At 40.5% G+C, this 19,358-nt stretch overlaps 2 protein-coding genes across 4 annotated transcripts; one reads left to right on the forward strand and one right to left on the reverse strand.

The window, feature by feature from the left end:
• Nucleotides 1-1,281: 1,281 nt before the first annotated feature.
• ss18 (SS18 subunit of BAF chromatin remodeling complex) lies at nt 1,282-13,220 on the reverse strand. 3 transcript variants are annotated; one of them, XM_041948525.1, is made up of 11 exons: nt 13,057-13,220; nt 12,539-12,615; nt 12,359-12,443; nt 11,056-11,212; nt 9,047-9,277; nt 8,704-8,874; nt 8,306-8,383; nt 6,047-6,169; nt 4,298-4,428; nt 3,804-3,866; nt 1,282-3,055 (listed from the first exon to the last, which is right to left on the reverse strand). In XM_041948525.1, exons 1-10 carry the CDS (start codon nt 13,123-13,125, stop codon nt 3,849-3,851), a joined length of 1,140 nt encoding a protein of 379 aa, XP_041804459.1. In that variant the 5' UTR covers nt 13,126-13,220; the 3' UTR covers nt 1,282-3,055; nt 3,804-3,848. The 3 variants fall into 3 exon arrangements, with proteins under 3 accessions (XP_041804459.1, XP_041804458.1, XP_041804461.1); XM_041948524.1 differs by lacking the exon at nt 3,804-3,866; XM_041948527.1 differs by lacking the exons at nt 3,804-3,866; nt 8,306-8,383.
• Nucleotides 13,221-13,743: 523 nt separating this feature from the next.
• psma8 (proteasome 20S subunit alpha 8) lies at nt 13,744-18,287 on the forward strand. Its single transcript, XM_041948615.1, has 7 exons — nt 13,744-13,953; nt 15,331-15,457; nt 15,657-15,781; nt 15,970-16,092; nt 16,214-16,333; nt 17,634-17,696; nt 17,785-18,287. Exons 1-7 carry the CDS (start codon nt 13,852-13,854, stop codon nt 17,878-17,880), a joined length of 756 nt encoding a protein of 251 aa, XP_041804549.1. The 5' UTR covers nt 13,744-13,851; the 3' UTR covers nt 17,881-18,287.
• Nucleotides 18,288-19,358: the final 1,071 nt, after the last annotated feature.

Here is a 19,358-nt window from a genome sequence, read left to right on the forward strand (position 1 = left end):
ACACTTGTATCAGAGTTACATAAGTTAGTCATTAATAAACTATGCCAGAATTCCTCCACTGCCTCAATCCCAGTTATGTGTCCACCCATTTAAATTTGGGAGCGTTGAAAGGAGATCTTGCATAGGAGGTACGAGTCTCCTTGCCGCCTCTTCATCCTCCCCCAACGGCCCCAGACACAGTCACAGGAGGAGTGACTTTGTCCGACCCCAATACCGTCTGCGAGAGCGCAGCTGAGGGCAGCAGCTGCCAGGGAGGACTGGTGGGGGAGCGCCCAAAACGCCAGCTCTGCCAAGCGGAGGGGCCGGGGGGAGCCCCAGTGGCAGCTGGGAAGGGTGGGGCGGCCAGCTGTGGAGCAGCAGGATGGTGGGGTGACTAGGAGATGCCACTAAACCTGAGCAGGGATACACAAGTGCACACACAAATTTTACACATAGGCACATTCAGAAAGTTCACACTTCCCCTCTTTTCTTAAAGCCCTTCTGCTGCACTCACCCACGCCCGCACACACGAACACTCATCATCGGCACCGAGGCAGCCCAGGCAGTCTGTGGCCCTCTTAACACCAGCACCACTCTCCCATCACGTGCTTCGGCCACACATCTGGTGTACCATCTGTATCACTCCCCCCAATGTGACAGGTAGTCCCTCTCCCTCTCTGGAGGGAGCAGAAGGGGAAAGAGGGACACGGAAGGTAATTTTGGGTGTAAATGTGCTCTGGACCTCTCTGGATGCATCTGGACAAAGCAGACATGCTGCTGAGCGGTGCAGGGTCATTATCAGTTGGAAACTGATTACCAATCGCAGATGAAGACAAAACAATTATATCAAACTGTCACTTTATGACGGCACCAATAGTGCACATCTTGTTTATGTTGTCGTCGGGATGAATGATTTTGCACTTGACATATTAACTGCGTATCGATAAAAAGGTCAAATGCTATAAATAACACAAGTCAAAAATATATTAAAGATTCTTCCAATTTATTGTAATGTACAGTTATACATTGCCATGACACAAAAGTGACCACTTGGATGGGGTGCAGAATGCAAAATATTAAAACAGCCATATAAACAATATCCGAGGACAATGAATTCCTCTTCTTTATGCCACTGTACATATGGGATCAATAAAGTATGCACCATAAAACGGATATCAAGCCAGTGATATAAAACTGCACAACCAGTCGTTACTGTGAAATTAAGGAATCCATTTCAGAACATTATTTTCACATCTTATGTTACATATTTGACAGTAACTTTATTATTCACAGACAACACTATTTGAATGACATCAACTTAGACGTTTATTCAAAAGGAGAAGGGGATTCCAGCATTGTCAAGACTAACAAAACAAAGTACTTGTCAGAAATATGCAGTTTGACCTTTCATAGAGCACAACAGCCCCGTTTTAGCCGCTTGTCACCGGCTGGCAGTCAGTTTTAGACTTGATTTAAAGATTTTACTGATCACCTTAAAAGCACTTCATGGTTCAGCTCTCAGCTGCATTGCTGCTCCCCTATGAGTAAAGGTGCAGCCTCAGATCTTCAGGCAGGGCTCTGCTGGCTGTTCCTGAGTCCTGGCTCAAGACTGAAGATGAGCAGGCTTTTGCAGTCAAGGCCCCTGAGCTCTGGAACTCCCCGCCCTGAGGATCTGAGGCTTGAATCAGTGACATCTTTTCAATCACTTCTCAAATCATCTTTTTTTTCTTTTTTTAATTCTAGCACATCATTTCTTTGACAATATGTCTTATCTGTTTTATCTTTATTGTTTGGGGTTTTATTCCATTTTATTTCTGTATCATTTCAAATGCCTGGTGTTATTTTCCTTAGTCCTGAAGTGTTTTAATCCTGGTTCAACCATGTAAAGCACTTGCTTGGTTTTGAAAAGTGCTGTACAAATCAAGTTTATTATCATTCACCAATTTGCAGTCAATGGACAAGACTAAAAGGCTTGGAGGGGGGGGGGGTGCTCCAGAAAGCATTAAGTTACAATTTGCAGTGGCATCTGCTACATTTCACCTCTTGGGCACATTTGTCAAATAAAGGCCAAGGGCCATTACTCGGTCAGGTGGTTTAAAAAAAAAAAAAAAAAAAAAAAAGTATTCATGAACCAAATTTGTTGTATATTTTCACTGACTTAAATACACAGCTTATAACACGGAATACAGAATCTGCCTTATGTGTTTACAGACATTACACATTTTCTAATTCCAGGTATGCCTTTCGTATTTGTCCTTCCTTTCCATGCATGTCAATTAATTTTCCATTTTTACACAAACAATTCATACGGTGTCCATGTCACTGAAGTAGAAGATCCTATTGAATAGTTATACAAGTCAACACAAAAAAAAAAAACAAAGTGTGCTGGATGGGATCATCAATAAAGATCATAAAAAAAAAAAAACCATCGACACGTACACATCATGAAATAAACAACACAGCTTTAGTACTAGTTTCCAATGTCTTATACAAAGTTAGCTTGATCTAAAAAGCATAAAATATATTTTTACATCATCACATACATCAAGACATGTACCATGGCCTAGCGGGAAGTTCGTCTGGTGCATCATTTCAAGCCCCACACAATTCCCTACTGCTGGCGTTATTGCTTCTTATGAACAAGGAGCTGAGGGATAGAGAAACAATGCACCACAGTAGATTGAAACTGTACATTTAAATCATCTCTGATATCCAAAATTTTGTTGCTGTTTCACAATCTGCAATGCTAAAGGATAAGGCAGTTCCATTTTTAAGGCATTGCTGCTTTGAGACATACTGGACCAGAGAGCGAGTCATGGACTTTGACATTATCAAGCCAATGTACATGATAAACAGAACACATTTTAGAGGCAAGGATAAGAGCCCAAAGAGAGGGGAAACGTTTCTTGTAGTTTTGAGTGTTGTATGTTCGTGTCTGAGAGAATCTCAGTGAGCTACAACCATCATTTAAGTCTGCTTAGCAGTTGACCAGAGGTCAAAGCTCAGACAGAGATCAGAGCAGAGCTGTGTGGGTTGCTGTGACCATCTCTCATTGCTGGTAATTTCCATACTGGCCCTGGGGAGAGAAATGTGACAGAGACGCGTTACTGACCTTCTGAAAAATGGAGAGTAAAAGCTTACATTCACAAGTTTCAATAGGGTGCAAACAAACATCTGTGGTTTCAACCATATCCTACTGCAAACCATGATTTATGGCTGCATTTGCCGGTATTGACCAGCAGGTGGCAGCATGGCCTCACAACTTGTGAGCTCTAAATTCTAACTTGATACCTCAGGTTTCAGCAGCAGCATGGCTGAGGACGATACTCTTTATTAAATAGTGGACACTAGTTTCAAGTGAGACAAATTCAGTGCAAGAACAGTAGTAGTTGATGCATTTCTAAACAGGGGTCGAAATATGTGTTTTGCATTGATGGAAAATACAATGGAAACAAATTTGGTTTGACATTCTGATATACATGACATTTCAATTCAAATATGACTTATTATAAGCGCAATAATCATCCAAACCAGTGTTTTAAATTGCAGAGATTAAGGCTACAGCCAAAGCACTCAGCTTGTGGCTGTCTCATTGCAGACTAAGCATGCTGTGTTTCTGGACCTCGTGACTTACAATTCGACCCCTGGTTAATAACAAAATAAAAGAGTACAAAAAAAAAGAAAAGAAAAAGCTAAAGAAAGAAAAAGAGAAAGATGGGAGAAAGATAAAGACAAAAGAGAGACAGAAGAAACATAAATGCAAAATTAAGGCTAGGTGGTCAAAAGTCTAGATTGGACGTTGAGGTCTTCACAGCAACCATTACCTTTGCTTCTTACAGAGCTAGTCAGGGGTTCAAATCCCTGGGTCTTTATTTCCTCATGTGCCCCTGAATATTCAAAGATAAAGATATCAAAGTGTAGCTGTGGTCCCCACATAAGACCAAAGGAAATACAGGGCAACAAATAGATCTCCCTTTAAACACTAGAGCAGTCTGCATCAAGTTTAAGGAAGAATCCTCTTAAAGCCCTCATATTTCACTGAATTGGCATACCATATTAGCCAGGATATATCATTCAAATTAACAAGTTACAGACAATAGTAACACATACACTCTTTTGGATTTGATTTAACCCCCACTATGATGACAGCATGCATAACATATTACCTTTTAATGTTTACATTCTAACTCTCACATTGGTGTCTGGTCTCATTACACAAAATATACAACTAAGTCTGGCAATCAACATAATAAAGGGCAAACTATGAAGACTGTATACACAAGTCTTTGTGACTGTCCAGTGTTGTGGGTATACTCACCTGGTCGTAGCCATAGGGGCGTTGCTGCTGCCCCTGTGGGGGTCCAGGTTGAGGAGGGCGATAAGCCCCATACTGCTGTCCCTGCCCCTGAGGATAGTTAGGATACTGTCCTGGGGCACTTTGGGAGGGACCTATGACACAAATTGAGAACCCACTTTAAAATGATGCATGCATGACAGAGTAAACTTGAAACAATAAAATCAAACCGGCATACGAGCACTGAATAACATTCAAGCCGAACTTGATGACACACGATTAAGAGAGTAACGCCTGCGCTTTTTTTTCTTTTAACGCTGTGAAATCAAGTTCTTATCACCTACTTTGAAAGATGTGACAATCAATCTCAGGTTTTGACTTAAACGAAGGAACCCAGTGTGACAACGGCACAAAGTTTTGCTCATTAACCGTTTCCTACTTGTTCCTGTGAGAACTCTTGGGAATCCCTGTTAGTTTACCATCGCTAATGGGCTGCAATAAAAAAATCTGATGGATGACAAAGAGAGGATGGTGGATATGTTAGACCCATTTGTTTAGGCTGCCTCCACAACGCCTGACTCAGTAATGAATGAGAATGAGTGAGTCAGGTTGGAGACGGGCGGTGGTTCCCTAATGCAAGGAGACATCAAGGATTCTGTTGGTCTTCATTAGAGGAGCAGGCTTCATTAAAAAAAGGAGGGGGAAAAAATCACTTCATCAGCCCCCGTACACTGTAGCTATCTATGCAGGTGCTGTGAAGGACCAAGGAAAGCTTGACTGGGGCTGAAGTCAAATGAGGCCCACGCAGCATCGTTAGGCGCTCATAATGCCTTATGCTGTTGAGCATAACCTTGTGGGGGCCTGCGAGAGAAAGCATGCTTGTGTGCCAGATGGATCTCACCTCACAGCCTCTGCCTCTCCGCTAGCTCATTACTAACATGAGCTCTGGTTCAGACAGAGGGTGAGTGATGGAAAGTTCCACTGAAAATTGGGATGAGAAAGAAAAAGACCAAAGCGCTGCTACTGCATGTGGTACATTTTAAAACATCCATTACTTCATTCACTTTGGTTAAATGGTTAAATCCCAAAGCCATGCGCACTTTGCTAATACCCTGAAATTAGGAAACATAACAGGATACAGAATAGGTACAAGTCAATTAAGTGTTCTAACTTAAATCGCCCAGATTTTTTATTTGCTTGCCTTTTCTGTCATGAGCTCCAAAGCAGAACGGCTGCTGGGTGAAATCTTTCAACTAACATCAGATGTTACGCTATTTCCATCTTAAAGTTACTATCACTTAACGTACACTTAGTCTTTAATGTGGATGTTTGCTAATCTTTGGATATTTACATTGAACACTTTGCTTTACTGTATATCCTAAAAGCAAAAATGCAAGAGTTTAAAATTTATGGCTGACAGTCTGCAAACACTTTGGCCAATGTCTGTAGCCATCAGCCAAAGCACCTCTCCTACTCCCTCAGACCAGCGTGTCATATCAAACTGAAGCACCGGGAGAAATGCTAATGTGGTGCCAACCACCACTACTGATTAATTTTCTCTTTCACCAAGCACCAATCCCCCAACCATTCATTAAGGTGGTCCTTTAATTCCTTGCTCTTGATGATGTCTTGACATGCATCTGGCACAGTTACATTTCCAAGGGGCAGTAACCATCAACTCACTCAGGAGGAATTATTATTCAACATTAAAAAAAAAAAAAGGTAGCCAAAGAGAGCTTACAGTGCCTCCTACAGGACAAATAGGTAACTCACCATAGCCCTGCTGCTGTGGTGGGTAGCCCTGTTGACCCGGGTACTGCTGTTGAGGTGGGTAGCCCTGCTGCTGGGGAGGGCCTTGCTGGTATGCTTCCTGCTGCTGGCCATACTGGGCATTACCTTCAGGGGGCAACAGCAGGCAATGTGAGCAACATTTTGACAACTACAGTGTAACAGCAAATCAGGCGGGTGGACACCTGATATGGACTTTTTTTCTACGCTATTACTTAAGAAATCAATTTTCCATCTGGAGAGTGCTGTTAAGATGCACCTGCAGTCAACACATTAGCTGACATATACAGCCACTAAAAAAAAAAGACACTGTGATACAATACTGTAGCAGTGAAGACATTCAAGAGTAAAGAAAGGATAGAGTATCAAGTATTGTGTAATAATATAATATAAACTGGATAAGATATTGAGTGTTTGGATATTACATTTCTAGGTACTACTCTATACTTTATGAACACTAATGGTCGCTTAAAAGGCATCCATATCTTAAAATAAATAAATGAATAAAAACCATGTCAAAATTGTCATGACAACACATTAGAGGAAGTTGTAAAGATCCCCTCCATGATAGCAGCGTTGTGAGGGATTCTCATAAGGCCTAACAATGCATTGATCAGGGTATGGTGGATGTAATACCTTCAATTTAAGCATGTAATACCTGGCATTTCAAAACACTGAGAATCTTAGGGGTATAAGATGATTGTTTTAAGAAGTCACGTTTTTCTAATGTTTTATTTTCTCCAAAATGGCTGGATTTTACTTGAAAAAAAGAAAAACAAATGTGGTTGAAAGGTCAAAAGGAAAATAGTGTAGTCAGTAGAGAAAACAAAACAAAAACAAACAACATTAAGTAAATGTTAATTGGACAAAGAAAGAGAAGGAGTTGTTTATTATGAAATAAACGTGGAGAAAATCGGCAGTCAGGGTTTCCCCTGCCTATCTAACTCAGAGACGGGCCGGCTTTGTTGAAAATTCTGACAAAAACGCAAAGCAACTGCTACCATGCGCACGAACGTTACTTGAGCATCGGGGAAATTTCACAATTTGTGAATGTGAATGTGTGTTTGTAATGAAAGCTAGGTTAGGTCAAATTACAGGAGTAAATAGGACTGGACGTCAAACCTCAGTAGCCTACATTTTGACCGCTGGTAGATCATTTTACAAAGCAGATTTTTTTTTAAGTTTAAAGTTGGATATTCAATAAAACATTCACTCAAGCTCCAGCAGCATCTTCTTACTCAGTTCTATTTTGTCCTGCCTCTGCCGTCTATCAGGCTCTGCTATTGGTCCGTGGCTGAGACCGGACCTGCTCACCGACATCTGTCAGGCAAATGTCTAAATGTTCTAATGTCTAACTAATTTATTCTACACAAATATTTGAAGAGAAATTAACTGCAGTTTTTTAATAGCTTCTGTCATATCACCCAGTGATAAATATATACAATTGTAATACTACATTGGACAAATACGACACTCTTCTTTTTGTTGCATTTTAGTGCTTCTTCAGCATTTTTTTTTCTCCAAATAGCTTCTATATTATGTGTCCCGGCTGTTGGTATCTGTTCACTAGTCATGCTGGAAAGCTCTTTTTCTTCATCATTCTTATGTTCACTTTTAAATCATGAATGTTTAGGTTCTGTGTCCTTTTGTCCTTGTCTGTCCCTTTTGTTTGTCTGCCCTCAAGTTGGTAAGAAAAAGGGAAATTGTGATTTATTTTACTTCAGCGCACGGCAAACTTAAGGTGCACACACAAACTGTATGTCATGAACGTTTGCATGTTCTCCAGCCTTTGTCACTTTTTTTTTTTTTTTTAATTGAGGGAAAACTCTCTTTTAGACGTGTAGTGGTAGCATATTTCTCAAAAAGGGTGATTTGTAAGTCACTAGTGCTGCTATTGTGCAAATGATAAGGACTGTCCATCACTGTCTGTGCACAAAATCTGTATAGTTACAAAGAATGGCAGTCTGCTTCTATATGAACACTGGCACGACTTGGGGGGTGGCATTACAAGACTGGGTAGGCGCTAACTTTTGGAATAGGGTGCACCCTGGCATGTGGATGTTTCCTCAAAATTAGAAGCCCTATCTCTGTTAGAGCCCAAAGTCACTTTGATTTCCCAGAAAATAATGAAGAAACTGAAATATTGTTTTTTGTCACAGTCTCTTTGCATCATTTGTGTTTTAACACAACTCCTGGGTTCATTTTTTTGTTGATTTTCTCCAAGTGACTGGAGGGTTCTCCTACCTTCTGAGGCTCCCTGTCCTGCGTGACTGTACTGGTCCCCATAGTAGTCTTCCTGCCCTGGGTACTGCTGAGGGGGTCCTACATACACATACACACAACATACACACAAGTAGATTCAAGGTGTTGTTGGATCGGTTGTGTGAGGGGAAGAGTAGAGAGGATGGATTCCTTGCCGCTAGTTCTTGTTAGAAAGCTTTTTTTTTTGGTCACTTGACTAATTTTATGATTGGAGGCTTTAGGTTACATGTTTAGTCATCAATATGTCTGTGATCTAGAGAAGAGGAAATAAAGGGAAATTGAGAAGAACAAGAGTCAGAAATGCAGAAGGGTGGGTTAGGGAGAAGAAAGACCAACACTCACAACTTGCACACAGAACAGACACACTCTGAGGGGTATACCTTGCTGTGGGGGTCTGTAGGGCGGCATTGGCCTCTGCCCCATGACATGGTTCCCTTGGTTGACCTGGCCCATCATGCCCATTGGGTTCTGCTGTCCTTGGTAGTGCTGTCCGGCACCACCAGGAGGCATGTTATACTGCTGGGATGGAGGCTGCTGATGCATCATGGGGCCTGTGGTACACCGATAAAGAGTTAACTCTCAAACTGCACTAGACAGGAAACCCATACAGTATATGGCTTATCAAATGCAGATGAATTGTGTGCAGCGAGCACAAGTAAGACAGGTGATAAGGCACTGGAAATCAACACAACCATGTAGAAACTAACAAATGAGTTGTTTTACCTTGATTGGGCTGCATGTTCATGTTTGGCCGGGGCCCATAGTTCCCCATGGGCTGGCCCTGGGTCATGTTCATTTGGCTCTGAGCTGGCATGCCCTGGGAAGAAGGGACGGTGTGATTGTAACCACCCATCGAGCCATGGCTGCTGGGGGGCATATTCATAGAGCCACTGGGCATGTTTGGGGGCTGGTTGGGGCCTGGACCAGGACCTTGCATTGGCATGTGATTAGGCCCTGGAAAACAACAGCAGAGATAATTCATGACTCTCAAAAATGATATAAATATTTAGCACACACACACTTATGTGTAATTTCCATCACGCTGCGATATGAGCACTGTGCTACTCTGTGAACAACTGTGACCTGAGGCTGTGCTTCCACATAACAGGAATGGCATGTGACAAATACAATAACCTTGATGTATTAGAGATCTGGGGTTCACCCAAACTGCAAATAACTGTAATTAATCTCCTGCACCAGTTCATTTGTGTTTGCATGTTCGTTTCATTCAATCCTCGTTTTCAATATTTAAAACTGATCTAGCCACAAAAAGCTACCAAATCTTTTAAATTTAATGTAGACACATTACTATCAAGTAAGGACCAAGTCAACCCCGTGGGTATAACACATTAACTCTAAAACTGACTACATTACAGCTTCAGTAACATGTCAAAATGAGCAGATCTGAGAACACTGTCTGTTAAATGAAGACTAGGAAGTTACAAGGGAAAGGAACTCCAATGGATGCCAATGCTTCCATTGTGCAGAGGCTACATAAGTACTCTAAATTAGCCAAAATCTTAAAGATGGTGCCGACTCTCTAGTCATCTAAATGATAAGGCATATTTAGCCTTTCAGATCTGAGCAGGGAGCATCATACGCTTCCAAGTAATACCATAATACTATCAGTCAGAATGTACTGTATGTTTCCTGTTGTGAGGTTTAAATGGAAATCTTAAACCCAGAATGGCACGGCATGGTACAGCGTGGCAACATCTTCTGGCTTTCTAATATGGTGCCCTCGACATTTACCCTTTAGAATTTACAATCATTGACTATGTTTACATGCATGCTAATATTCTACTATTATTCCAGATATGTGAAAGTCATATTCTGTTTATTCTGAATTGCCTTACTCCGAATTTTCCGATTAACAAATGTGGGACATGCAAATATTATTCGGGTTTTAGAAAGCATCTTTTGGACATGTATACAGCATGATTGGAAAATGCCGTCTCAACTGGGGTTTTCAAACCACAGTTTGTGACTCACGGCCTCTTGCCTGTTTCTGGTACCCACGGGGTTGCCTAGCCAACAGTTTGAAAGGCTGGGATAGAGACATATGTACAAAAGAAAAGCCAACATTTCTGGTTGGAGGGAGAAACACAACTACTTTTAAAGATTATGCAAGACTTGGATATCAGTAGGTTTTTAGATCTGAGCATGTATTGCAACAGCGACCGTTTCAAGAAGATGGTTGAACGAATGAAAGAGGGAGGCTGTGTTCATTAATCGGAGTATGCACATCTGCATGTAAAAAGGAATTTTGATGGAATATTAATTTTCATTAGCCATGTTAACAGCTTAGTAGGAATATCGTCTCTTTCAAAATAAGGGCAACACCAGCATATTTTGTGCATGCACATGCAGTCACTGTGTGGTACGGCAATCAGTGCCTTTTAAAGAAATACTATCTCAAACTATCACTATATTTTTGGGATTTTTTGTTTGTTTTTTAAAGAAAATAATGAAATATATTTGCAAACAAAAAACAAAGCCCACATTGAAACAAACCCTAACAGGAGAGGATAACCATAATCAAACAGAATATAAATCGAAGACCACCAGAGCTGGTAAATGGGTGACATCATCCTTCAGCAGAACGACCTCCCTCACAGTTCTGTGGTGTTGCTAGGCAACCCAAGTGAGACAGGGACTGAGGGAAAAGAAGGGGAAAGAAAAGAGAGAAATACGAGGGTGGGAAGTTGAGGGGGTGTGGGGGGGTCACTTACCAGGCATCTGTCCATTCATCTGGTTCTGCATGTGTGGGGCTGGAGGGCCACCACTGACCATACCCTCAGAGGGCATGTTGTGACCGTGAGGAGGCTGAGGGGGGGGTCCACTTTGGTTCATCCCACCAGGGCCCATGGGCATGTTTTGAGTGGGCGGCTGCAGGCGCACAACATAGACACAAAAACACACATCAGCTGGCGAGAAAACACATCTGAGCCTGAGCCACTCAAAAGAAATAACTCAAGAAGAAACCAGATAAAAGGCAAAATCACTGTACTAAAATATTGTAACTGTGATGTACCTTAATCAATAGAAGATAATGATTTCTAAAAAAATAAAAACTGTGGATGTAAAAATGAAAAATAAATAGCCTTGCAGTGCAATACATAGTCACATTATCACTGAATAAACCGTCCCCGATGAAGCTAAAGCAAGGGACCGTCAATGACTAAAAAAGAGAATACATTTAGAGCTCATGAGCACTAATACGTAACAAATTGAACACATATCACTATCTGATCTGTTGCACCTTAACATATGATATGATGGGGTTATGGTTCTAAATGTAATGGGCTTCTCAAAAAACCCAAATAAGTACCTTCTACAAAATTTACATTTAAAATAAAGAACACGTACAATAGGTCAATAGATAACACTGATCATTTAAGGAGAACTTACATAAAGTTGCGGGACTTAACAGATAATAATAATAATAATAATAATGGTCACATTGGTGCATCAAAAGCCAATATGTTCAATGACATCACAGGGGTCAATTTTTTGGACTCCTGAAAGCTCCCTTGAGAACCGCATAAGGCATTATATAACAAGCTGTACACAGGCTGAGTACTACCCATAGTGACAAACAAATTGGTATAAAGGTGTTTAAATTGGTCTCCCGTTAACAGAGTAAAGTTAGGTTGGATTTGACAAAAAGAAAACAAATCAGGACATTATAAATTTGCAAATAAACTGTTAAGACTTTCCATATTTAGCGTGGGAAATTATGCATTTGAACTGACACGTCAGGCAGTCTATTAGTGTAACAGAACAATTTCTTAGTTAAATGTAATATTACACTGATATATCTGCTCAGAATCCATTTTTTAAAATACATGTGTCTTAAGCAGTGTTTCAAATGATTTACCTGAACCAGTGCCCAAATGACTTGTATTGAACATGGGCTAACACAAAAGCTCAACACTAGCAGGTGGGCTCAATATTACCTTATGAGGCAGAGAAGTCACACTGTTAGATACACAATTCACTCAATCAAAACAATCATCAGGGATGGATACTCACAGCAGGGAGGAGAGACTGCATGTTCTGATTGGAGTCTGCTATCGTCGCCAGGTACACTAAATTCCTGTGCAGCATTTGTTGATACCTGGGCAGACGGAGAGACATCAATACAGGCTTTGATTTAATGTGATCTTGAAATTACTGTAACACTGAAGAGAACAGGGAATTTTCATAACTTACTGTGAACATTCTGCTGTTTTTCCTTTACTCTGGAAGTCCATTATACACTGGATCAGCTGGTTGTTTTCGTCAAGTAACTGCAGAAAGTAAAAGCAGAGATTTTTATCAAGTGTGATGAAAAGTGATGCTGAGTAATTTGGTAGGGTTTGTCCTTATTCTGCCCTAATTTGAAAACGACGAGGAGAATGGGGGGCGTTTTGCTAAATGTGAGTGTGCGTTTCTAGCTAACAAAAGACGCGTCTCGCTAGCTAGCTGTCTTTAGCTAACAAAACGGCAGGCCTCCATTCATATGAAATACAATTATACCATGGTTCGGTAAGTCGACCTAAGAACCATCGTCTACACATGGCGTCCTGACTCCACAGAGGTTCGTATTCACCGCGCTTTGACCCTGCAAAAACGTTCCCGATCTATTCACAGTGAGACTTGGATGGGCACTGCTACATTTATTAGCCCAACGGCTAGCAGCGTCTAATGCCATAGCCTCCATTCTGAGTCGCGCTAAAAAGATGAATTACCTTTTGTATTCCAGCGGGTGTTATATCACCCTTCCCACGCTGCCTGTGAGGTGCGAACGCCACCGACATGGTGATACTGTATTAAATTAAAGTGAACTAGGGCATATAAGTCAAAAGTAGCCAACACACTTAACAAACCGGTAGAACTCAGATCAAACAGTTCAGAATCGGATGCAATTTCGTATTGCAGTGGTCCGTTTTGGGGGGGATTACAGCATGTTTGAAAACGTAGTTGATTATCGCTGTTCATTTCCATTACACGGGGATGTGTGATGTTCAATTTAATTTGATGTCAAAAATAATATTTCAACATATTTAGTTATATGATTAAAAACACAAACATTTGGGCTGAATTATATTACAATTTCACCTATTTTTCAGATAGTGGAACAGTCTAGATCTAGTCCAAAAGGCCACGGGAAATGGACCGCTCAACCAAAAGGGGAAACGAAGACAGAGCGTTAATGTATTTCTAGAAAATATTAACAATAATATTGCAGGAATTTTGAAGGCGTTAGTAGCTGACAAAATGTTAATTAGTTCTATTTTCGTGTGTTTGAATTACACTCTCAATTCACATTTCCCAACGATCGCTTAATTAAATGAAATGACTAAACGAATTTCAGTGTTTAATTACCAGCCCCTAGTTTTGGTATCGCCTAGTTCAGAGGTCATGCGCAGGCGCTGTTTTCAACATACGGCAGTCTTCACATACGGAGCTAATACTTGCTAACTAGCTGAATCATTTGGTTGAAGTTTGCTCTTTTATTGTAATTCGATTGGTATTGCAGTGCAATGGCGGCAAGATATGACAGAGCTATTACTGTCTTTTCTCCCGATGGTCATCTCTTTCAAGTGGAGTATGCACAAGAAGCTGTAAAGAAGGGTTCCACGGCGGTAAGTCCTAAAATGAAACTAATGCTTGAGCTAACATTAGCAAACGCCAAGTTAGCCAACCGGCTAAGCTAGCAATCAGCTACAACTGTTTTTACTCCTGTATTTCGTCAATTGTGTTTAACACAATATGTTAACCTCTGGTGTTGTAAAACTGTTTTGATTTTTTACCACTTTGTTTGATTGCCGATCTCTAACTATCACTCATACATCAATAAATATTCACACTTGCTGAACATGTAGAGTATTACTAGCAAGCATTTTGTCGCTGTGTCACTCTCACAATAGTTTCAGTTTCAACGTGATAATGCCAACTGACGCTAGTTCACTGAAAAAATGTGATAGTTTACGCGGCCAGCAAAGTCCAATTTTGCTCTCCAATTCCGCTAAACAAATGATAGTGAAGAAATAGCGTTATGACTGCATGATAATTCCCTTGTATTTACGGTGCGGCACCACAGTTGCACTGAGCTCGATGGTAGGTCTGCTAACTAACTTTAAGTTTGTTATATACTCATTAACGTACTGTGGTTGCAGCTGCCTCAGCTACACTTCACTATAACTTCTGAAATAGTAACTGTAATTTGTAGGTTGTTAAGGATGTTCAGGAAGAATTAGCTAATTAGCTAGCTGTTACATCTCATTTTAGGATTGCATCCAAGTTCTTCGAATCCTGCGCTTTCTACCGTTAACCTTTCAAACCCCTAAAAGCAAGGAACCTGCACCTTAAGAGTACTTGTTAAGTATTAATCAGATGAAGAGCAGACCAATTTTGTTGCATAAACTTGGATACAAGGCTGTAAAAGAATGTAGTAAGACAGTTGAATGTGCATCTAAACCATCAAAATACCCCTCTTTTAACTCAAAGCCTGAAGAACTTTTGCGTTGCTTAATCACATGTTTTAAATGGATTAACCTCTCAAAATAAGGACATATGTTCCAATCACTTCTATTAAGAGCAGAGCGAGTAAATACTGTGGTTCTTTACTGCTCAGCTGATCAATTTGGTGTTGAAATTAATGATTTCCTGTATAATTCTCTTGCTGTCTTTCATAAACTAAAAGATGTCGCTACGGTCCTTGTAGAGAGAACTCTTGAGGTTGTTTGGGTACCTGAAAACCTGTTCTGAAACCTTTTTTCTTTTGAGTTATGTGAGAAATTTTAATTAGGAAACCAGAACCCCCTCAGATACCAAAGAAGACGTGAAGTAAAAAGGCCTGTACTGAACTTCACTCAGTTATTCTGAGACCTCCTTACTTGAACAGGCCCTCATTCTGTGAAGTCAGTTAAATTCTGTGTATGTGCACTTTTCTACTCAGTACATGATACCAACAATTGCTAGTGTTGCAAATGTTCAGAAATTAATTTATGTCTGTACAGGTGGGAATCAGAGGCAAAGACATCGTTGTCCTTGGCGTTGAGAAGAAATCGGTAGCAAAGCTACAGGAGGAAAGGACTGTCCGGAAGATATGTGCCCTGGACGAGCATGTCTGCATGGCATTTGCAGGTACCTTAAACAACAGAACTTTTTCAATAACTGAAAAATACATTCATGACGTAACACATTGCAGTGGGCTAAGATCATTTGTCACAAACAGTAGGTCACAGATATCTATACCATATATTAGGCTTTTGTCACATGCATTTCCTGATGTATTTTACCTGTATGTTGCATATCCACTTAACTTCTTTCAATGTTTTTCAAGGTCTGACTGCAGATGCCCGAATTGTGATCAATAGAGCTCGGGTTGAGTGCCAGAGCCACAGGCTAACTGTTGAGGACCCCGTCACAGTGGAATACATCACACGCTACATCGCTACACTGAAACAGGTCCTTAACTTTCTTACTATGCATTTATTGTTTACTGTTCATTTACTGAAATGTAGCTGTAAGATTTCACATTCATTGGACAATAACAGAAGGTGTATAGCTTCAGTTTAGTTCAGCTAATAATGGGTCACAAAAAGTGAAACTAAAAGCCATCTTACTTCTAACATTTGTATGTGTCATATTTGTAGCGCTACACTCAAAGCAACGGGCGCAGGCCATTTGGCATCTCTGCGTTAATTGTTGGCTTTGACTACGATGGGACTCCCAGGCTGTATCAGACAGACCCTTCAGGAACCTACCATGCCTGGAAGGTCAGTGAATCTCCTCTTTGTACATGACTTTGCTTTCCTTCTACACTTGTAGGACAAGTACCCTGTGAGTTTGAAATTGATTAATAATTGAATTTTGTGTTGTTCCTGAAAAAAAAATCAGGCAAACGCAATCGGCCGCAGCGCAAAAACGGTGAGAGAGTTCCTGGAGAAGAATTACACAGATGAAGCTATTGCTGGGGACAATGAGGCAATCAAGTTGGCTATCAAAGCTTTGCTTGAGGTAAGGTCAGATTTAATCTTTGCATTGACCCATTTGAGTTTACAGACCTTGTCATTAGCTACATGTATTGAAACTGAATAATCACTAAAATGCTTTACAATAGGATTACCCTACTTCAATACAAATGTTTCTTTTAAAGGTCTTTTTACAAGAAGTGCATCACAAATAATAAATGTGAAAGTAGCTGGAGAATAACACCCATCAGAAAAACATGTCACAAGTATTAAAATATGCCAATAGGCCACCATATGAATTAATACAGAGAGACAGTCTCAGATGTTTCTGCTTTCATCAAAGAGCACCAAATGCTGCCAGATGTAAAACCATAAAGTGAGCTGCCGTAATTGTTAGGATTGCCTGCTTTTGTTCGGCTGAACCTGCCCTGGTGCAGGATAAAAAGCAAATAAACTAAATGCTGCATTTCAAATGACTGAAATTATGGCTTTTATGTGCATTGTTACATTCAGTGATTTTTTTTTTTCTTAAATGGCCTTGAAACGGATAATAGCCTTTTTTTTTTTTTTTTTTTAGTTTTTTGCTTTAATGTATCATTATGAAGTAAATGTCGATTGCACAATGTAATGGCTATAGAATAATTACACCATCTGTGTTTAGATTTGTTCCCTTGCTTTCGTTACTGTCTACCACTGGGTATGACCTCTCGGCAAATTAAAGGATGACTGGCAATCCAGTCCAGTTGGCACCACTTCTGTCTGTTTTCATGTCTCCATTAGAGGCTAAATGAATGAATGAACTTGCGCCTTTTCCCATAATGTTTTCCTCCACTCCCCCCTCCACCCTGATGTCAACCTCTACTGTATTAGTTGTTTGCGCAAAGCAATATTCAAACTCTTATCATTCCATATAAAATTCTGACAATTTCACTTTACCTCTTCAGTGAACATGCTTTTTTCTTCTCTCTTATTTCCAAAGTGGTGTTAATTGTTTCTTCACGGACATTTGGAAACAAATGTGTGTTGTTAGTAGTTGCTGGGCTCTGAGGAAAATGGAAAGCAACCCAGTTGTCACCAACAATAATACCACTTTGAAACACCAGGGAGGGTTTGAAAAAAAAAAAATGTCTGCTCCACTTTAAACTGTTAATGAACTGTTGAAGCAAGTAGTTGATGAATTATTCACAGTAGTCGTGGACCCTTTTGCGGTATTTAATGCATTTAAATACCCCAAAAACCTTGTCTCACAGCCTCCCAACATATCCCATAGCCATAGGCTGCAGTAGTTTATACAGTATGTGCTAATTTGCTGGGGTTTGTCACTTAAAGTATTTGTTTCGTTACAGGTTGTCCAGTCAGGAGGGAAAAATATTGAACTTGCCGTTATCAGACGGAATCAGCCACTGAAGGTGATTTGCTGCAGATCATGTTTGGCTTTTCTGCCATTATTTACCCTTTATTTCAAGGCTAATCATTGCTTTTCTTGGCCTTTTGCAGATTTTGGAATCCAAGGAAATTGAGACCCTGGTGGCTGAGATTGAGAAGGAAAAAGAGGAAGAGGCAGAGAAGAAGAAGCAGAAAAAGTCCACTTGAAGCAGTTAACTGAGAGCTTTTCCTTTATTGCACTTAGATGACAATAACATATTTGGGTTGCAGATATTAGACCATTTTAGAGGGTTGACTCCTCATGTATTTCATTATATAGAGCTAAATCCTAACTTGAGATCTGTTGATGCTGTTCACATGTTTTGAACATGTGTCTGAGTGATACTGTACCATTTTCAAAGAGTATCTAGTTCCTGTACTTCCAGCTATTGAGTTGACTGATGTTTTAAAAGCACATACATGGATCTCAAGTTGGGGTTTAGATCTTAAACTACGCTTACAGGAAGTTTTTTATGTCATTCACCAAACAGCTCTGTTGGTGATGAATCTCAAATGTTGAAATATAACTGTTCAGAAACAAAATGAAACTAAATACTCAATAAAAGCTGACTTGTTTGTAACATGTTCTTACTTAATTTATGAAAATACTTAAAAAAAAGGTGTTTTGCCAAATAGCTTTATGAGACACCATAAGTAATTTTATTTTTACTGTTGGTGCACTGACTAGTTTCTTTCACATGAGAGTGGTGGGACTTCCTACCTGTTTTTTTTCCTCCCCTCTTTATTGATTGTCCTACTGCAAAGCAAGTACTGCGATAAAGATAACTACAGTTTAAAACACCACTAGCGGCAGTATAGTGCGTGGCCATAAAGTGCAATGGTTTTCATTTATCAGCATTGTGTCGCACAGACCTGGAATTGGGAGGGGGTTGTGGAAGGTATCTCTGATTGCTTTATAAAGTACTCACCTCTCCCTCAGTCATTTAAAGCAAATTAGTGATGAGCGAATGAAGTGTCTAATGGTGGCCCAGCGAGACCCCTTTTTGCCTCTCCTTTTTTATTTCACCCTAAATTCGCTTATCAAGCAACCGCTGCTCTGAATTCTCAACGACACAATTATGGCCGGCGGTGTGGTAGGGCTGCTTAATGGGATCCTGGCCTCAGACCCCAGTGGGAACTTTCAGTGACTTTAATCTGGAGCCCTTTGAAAAGTTGTGCCGTGCTGTGCTGAAGAGCCCCGGGGGTTCCCTCTGACTCTCACCAAAGACATAATGGTGAATGGTAAAGTCCTTCATTTAGAGTCATCTCCCCAAGCCAGGATTTCCGGAGTGGGTGCCCTGCCTTGACTAGAGCAATTGCACTTTGTCTGCAATTTGTCTTGTTTGTGAGTCTTACAGGTTGGTATTTGGGCTGATGTCAGAGGATCAATTAAGCCTCTGATATTACCTCCCATACGTAATGTCATTACATCCGAGGAGGGCAATAAAAATGCGGTTTGTATGACTCACCCTCAACCATTTCATCCATACGCTAATTGCCACTCTAATGCATTTCAGTTGGAGATTGCTATGCAGTCGCAGCCACTCGTTTGTTGATGCTCAGTTGCAAACACTGGTGTTGAATCCACTGCATGACAAAACAAACCGTAGGTAAACTTTGATAAAGTTTGTTCTGGGTAATCCTCT

Source organism: Chelmon rostratus, chromosome 12, assembly GCF_017976325.1.
Source record: "Chelmon rostratus isolate fCheRos1 chromosome 12, fCheRos1.pri, whole genome shotgun sequence".
Taxonomy (NCBI): domain Eukaryota; kingdom Metazoa; phylum Chordata; class Actinopteri; order Chaetodontiformes; family Chaetodontidae; genus Chelmon; species Chelmon rostratus.

Coding starts and splice junctions, on each gene's coding strand:
- ss18 (XM_041948524.1), bottom strand. CDS start 13,125: ATGTCGGTGGCGTTCGCACCTCACAGGCAGCGTGGGAAGGGTGATATA. Junction 8,384..8,703: donor CTACAGACCCCCACAGCAAG/GTATACCCCTCA, acceptor ATGTGTATGTAG/GACCCCCTCAGCAGTACCCA. Junction 4,429..6,046: donor ACCACAGCAGCAGGGCTATG/GTGAGTTACCTA, acceptor TTTGTGTCATAG/GTCCCTCCCAAAGTGCCCCA.
- psma8 (XM_041948615.1), top strand. CDS start 13,852: ATGGCGGCAAGATATGACAGAGCTATTACTGTCTTTTCTCCCGATGGT. Junction 15,782..15,969: donor ACATCGCTACACTGAAACAG/GTCCTTAACTTT, acceptor TCATATTTGTAG/CGCTACACTCAAAGCAACGG. Junction 16,334..17,633: donor CTATCAAAGCTTTGCTTGAG/GTAAGGTCAGAT, acceptor GTTTCGTTACAG/GTTGTCCAGTCAGGAGGGAA.